This window comes from Gekko japonicus, unplaced genomic scaffold, assembly GCF_001447785.1.
Source record: "Gekko japonicus isolate JY-2015 unplaced genomic scaffold, Gekko_japonicus_V1.1 scaffold3639, whole genome shotgun sequence".
In the NCBI taxonomy this organism is placed as follows: domain Eukaryota; kingdom Metazoa; phylum Chordata; class Lepidosauria; order Squamata; family Gekkonidae; genus Gekko; species Gekko japonicus.
The window spans coordinates 6,777-11,762 of NW_015168767.1; the positions used below are offsets into that span (position 1 = coordinate 6,777).

Consider the following 4,986-nt stretch of genomic DNA (forward strand, 5'->3'; position numbering starts at 1 on the left):
CTTGGGTCAGGTACGCTGACCCTCTCTTCCTTCGAGGAGTTCTCCACATCCCTTTGATCTGTTGAGCTTGGCTGGCCCACAACAGTTGCCTGGAAGCACACTGGGTTAGATCCTGGAGCTCCATCCCACTAACAGTGGTACTTTCCGCCAGTGCATCAGCAGAAGGTTCCTTGTGCCGGAAGAAAGCACTTCAGCAGAATAAACCCACAGGATCCTGCTGAGCTTGTGGGACTCTTGTGAAATGTGATCCAAGGGGAAATTTCAGGCTGCTTCTTCACTTTCAGCACTGGAAGCCTGCAAATGAATGAAGGACTGAGTGAGGCTCAAAGGCTATTTGCTTTAAGGGGAACTGATGCTGCCTTGCAGATAGGTGCCATGTGCCTGGATTCTTGTCTGCTCCTCCGTAAACCTCTCCCCACAAGGAAAGGGAGCCTGTAAAAGGATGTCTGTGGAATTTTCTCCTGCTAAGGGGATTTCCATTACCATTAAAGTAGTACAACACCCTGACCTAGATGGCCCAGGCTAGCCTGATCTTATCAGATCTTGGAAGTTAAAGCAGGGTCAGCCTTGGTTAGTATTTGAATGGGAGACCACCAAGGAATTTCAGAGTGGGTATGCAGAGGAAAGCAATGACAAACCACCTCTGAACCTCTCTTACCTTGAAAACCCTATGAGGTCACCATGAGTTGCGACTTGACGGCACGCTCATAAATACAGTTGTGCAACTGTGGCATGTGATGAGACCGCTCCAGCGTACTTCCAGCTATTCAAACACTGTCCAGATGTAACTGCAATTTGTGGATATGAACTCATTTTCAGTCAGCTTTCCTCCTTGCTACTTGGTTTCACTTCAAAGCCTTTAAAATTCCAGGATTGCTTAAGGATTGCTTAAGGCAGGGATGTCAAATATGTGGCCCGGGAGCTGGATCAGGCCCCTGGAGGGCTTCTATCAGGCCCACAGTGGAGCTGTCTGTCTTCTTCTTCTCCTTCTTCTTCCAGTGCTGCTGCTGCTGTGTCATCGTAGGTTTGCAGCTTACAGATACACACCTGAACAGCATACTCAAGATTGCAACAGCACAGACATTTTGATGCAATAATTCAGAGCAAGAGGTGTCAGTTATCAGACACTGTTAAATAAACAAAATATTGCAAGAGTGCGAATGTTTTAAGCATGTTTTTATTTTAAGTAAAAAAAACACGTTTCTGTCCTTTATAAAGTTTATATCTCCGCTACCTGGCATTACATTTTATGACACACATGGCCCGACCGAAGAAGGCCTCAATTATGTCAGATCTGGCCCTCATAACAAATGAGTTCAGTACCCCTGGCTTAAGGATTACTCTCTCCCATATGAACCCCCATCCCCATGTACTAAGACTTTTGTTGGAGGCTGTGAAGTGGTTTTATGGAACAGGGTCATGCCAGCAAGACTCTGTCATTGTGTTCCAAGAGAGGAGCATGTTGTTCCATCTCCCTTTGTCTGTCAAGCTAAGTTGGTACCTTTTTAGAGAGCTTTAGGTGTTTTATTGATTGATTGCTTTCAGGTTATGTCAAATACTGTTAGTGATGTTCCTGCTGATTCTCTTAGTTCTATTCATTTTAGTTGCTGTGTAATTGGTCCCCCCTGGTTCTTTTTTTGCTATGATTTATGGATTTTTAAATTATTGCAAATGATCTTATAGATGCATATGAATGAAAAGACAGGGTATATATCTATGCTAATAATGAAACAGAAATATGCAAGTGATTGGAGGAGCATCAGGCATGCATGCCATAGGATGGTGTCTTCTAGCAAGAACTCCAGTGCAGTTTTTTTAAAAAAAATCAGACGTTAAAAGGCTGTTGCTAATATGCAGAAATATCTTAGTTAATAACTCTGCTGTTTGTCCTTTTGCATCTTCCAGTGCTGCATATGATGCTGTTCTCGACAGAAATGTGGCCATCAAGAAGCTCAGCAGGCCGTTTCAAAATCAAACGCACGCTAAGCGAGCTTACAGGGAGCTAGTCCTCATGAAGTGTGTGAACCACAAAAATGTAAGTTTCTTTTTCGTGGGGGGAATTGAGAAAGTGGGTACATTTGACATGGGTAAGAGAGAAAATGATTAAGGAGGGGGGAATTGTTATGCCTTTAGGAAATATTTCCCATATGTAGCTACCATATACTGAATCAGACCATACTGAATCAGAATTGTTATGCCTTTAGGAAATATTTCCCATATGTAGCTACCATATACTGAATCAGACCATTGGTCCATCAAGGTCAGTAATATCTACTGAGACTGGCAGCAGCTCTCCAGGTCTCAGACAAAGGTCTTTCACATCACTTTCTGTCTGGCCCTTTTAACTGGAGATGCCAGGAATTGAAGCTGGGACCTTCCATATGCAAAACAGAGAAGAGAGAGAGAAGAGAGAAGAAATTGGATTTATATCCCACCCTTCATTACTTGAAGGAGTCTCAGAGCAGTTTACAATTTCCTTCCCCTTCCCCTCCCCACAACAGACACTCTGGGAGGTAGGTGGGGCTGAGAGAGCTCTTTCGAGGACTGCTCTTGAGAGAACACCTCTGAGAAAACTGTGACTGACCCAAGGTCACACCAGCAGCTGCATATGGAGGAGTGGGGAATCAAACCCAGTTCTCCCATATTAGAGTCCGCACTGCTAACTTCACCAAACTGGCTCTCTCCCCTGAGCCACAGCCCCTCCCCATACCATTTGAGTTATTTTAAAGGAAGGACCATAACTTGCAGGCCAGCATCAAAGGTAGGCAACAGTCAGGTACAGGACGTGCTGTGGCCCACAAAATCTCTAAGGCCTCTGGTGGGGGAGATACAGCCATTCTTCTTTGGAGAGATTATGGAGGGAACAGAGAAGCAAGTGATTCATTGTGTCTCTCCAGCATCAGCCCCAGAGAGAGCAGAAGGTACTGTGGGGGACAATAACATAGAGGAGGATGAGGTATTGGTGGTACACTTAGTGGGGAGCCATGTAGGGCATCTTTCCTGGCCAGGCACCTGCTTTCAGACACTGTGGTAAAATGGGATTTGACTGAACTTGCAGGGCTCTTTTTGTAGAAAAAGCCCAGAAGGAACTCATTAGCATAATAGGCCACACCCAACAGCAGAAACTCATTAGCATATTAGGCCACACCCCTGATAGCGCATCATATTAACATATTAGGCCACACACCCATGTTGCCAGAAGTGTGGTCATCCAGCCACACCCACCTTTTGCTTCTTATTTTGTTTACCTTGTTGTCAAAACGGTCCAGGGCTTTTTTTGTAGCAGGAACCCTTTGCATGTTAGGCCAGACACCCCAGTGTAGCCAATCCGAATGAGTTTCTGCTGTTGGGTGTGGCCTGTTATGTTAATGAGTTCCTGCTGGGTGTGGCCAACTTGAGAGCCAGTCGGAACTCCGTTCCTGTGCATTCCTGCCCAAAAATAGCCCTGATGATGATGATTAAAATTTAAAGACCCCCCCCCCCCAAAGGGCTCAGGGCAGTGTACATCATGATAAAAAACATACAGCTGTTAAAATACAATAAAACAGGAAAACAGGAACTTAATAACATAAAACCAGTAACATCTTCCAGAAATGATGGCATAGCAGTTTCCACTCCTTCCACGGGCAGATCATAGGCTGGGCCTGGGGGAGGCCATAGCAGAGTGATAATACCAAGCTGTTGCTGTCCTGCAAAAAGGGTCACCTCACTCTGCAGACTGTGAGAATGACGTCATTGCAAGGGGGAGACTTTCTCCACGAACAAAGCTAGTTCCTTCTCTTCTCGTCTCTTTCGGACTCACAGGGTGAGACGTCACTTCTGGTGACATGCCCCCCCAGTGCCCCCCACCCCAAATCATCTAGCTATGGAGCTGCCTGGAGGTATGTTGGTCCCAGACCATATAGGGCTTTGAAGGTCAAAACCAGCACCTTGGATCTGATCTGGTCTTCAATTCAGAGCCAGTGCAGTTGGCCACACACTGGTTGAATAGGGACTCTCTTTGGAGTTCCAGTGAGGATTCGCGCCGCTGCATTCTGGACTAGTTGAAGCTTCCGGGTCAGCCTCAAGGGTAGCCCCCTAGGTAGAGTAAATTACAGTTATCTAATCTGGAGGTGGCCAGGCATAAAGAGGCCGAACTCAGTCCAGATGACGGTTTTCAACCAACGGCAGCTTTGCTCCCATCACTATGCCAAGCAACTCTTAACAAAGTTCAAAACTTTCAGGGAAAACTTAGGGAGGAATGCAAAACACAAGATGAACTGGAAAAAACACACAAGTAAAAGCTGTCCAATTAATGGCATCTGGCCAATAGCTTCCCTGCTCCTACAGCAACCCCAGCCACTTGGCAGCAAGTTCTTAGAGCTCTCGGGTCTCAGAAAAGTGAATAGCAAACTCCCAGAAGGACTAGAAATAGGCATTAGTAAGCTGAAGCAGTCTGAAGATAGTATCTTGTTAATATTTTGCAAACGCAGAGCTCAAGGAAAAGTGTCTGCTTTCCTGGCCACCACCTTGGATTCTTACCCCTTTTCCAAAGCAGATGTCTGGCAGAGGGCAAAAGCTTCTCCACGTTTTTTGTCTGCTGACGAGAAGAAAGTGAGTTACAACTGAGCCCCATTCAGCATATTTGATTGTGCTGTCGCTATGGAGATCCTCTCTTATTTAAATCCCACGTAGAGTGGAAAACCAATTCAGTTTCCTTTCTCTTGTGCAACAATAGAGCGATTGTGCTCTGGTTATCCTGTACTCAGCTACACAACTGGAATATGCTTATGCTGGATAATGCTTATGCTTATATGAATGGGATCAGGATTAAGTTCAAGGTCAGGACTTACTCATGTGGGGTAAAACAAGACAAGGGGAGAACTGTGCCTCCATTTTCTAAAAGCAGTTGTCTATCACATTCTCCTGGGAGCCTTTTCTTTGTTTACAACAGGGGTCATTTCGTAGAAAAAGAGCTAGGGGAACTCATTAGCATAACTCATTAGC

The 4,986-nt window shown here is 45.4% G+C and overlaps 1 protein-coding gene across 2 annotated transcripts in view; it reads left to right on the forward strand.

The window, feature by feature from the left end:
- The first annotated feature begins 1,956 nt into the window (after positions 1 to 1,956).
- Positions 1,957 to 4,986, forward strand: part of LOC107114224 (mitogen-activated protein kinase 10) — a 99,368-nt gene continuing 96,338 nt past the window's right edge. For both annotated transcript variants that reach the window (XM_015415664.1, XM_015415665.1), the window contains exon 1: positions 1,957 to 2,035. In XM_015415664.1, coding sequence (XP_015271150.1) covers positions 2,012 to 2,035 — 24 coding nt within the window. In that variant the 5' untranslated portion in view covers positions 1,957 to 2,011. The remainder of the gene's footprint in view (positions 2,036 to 4,986) is intronic.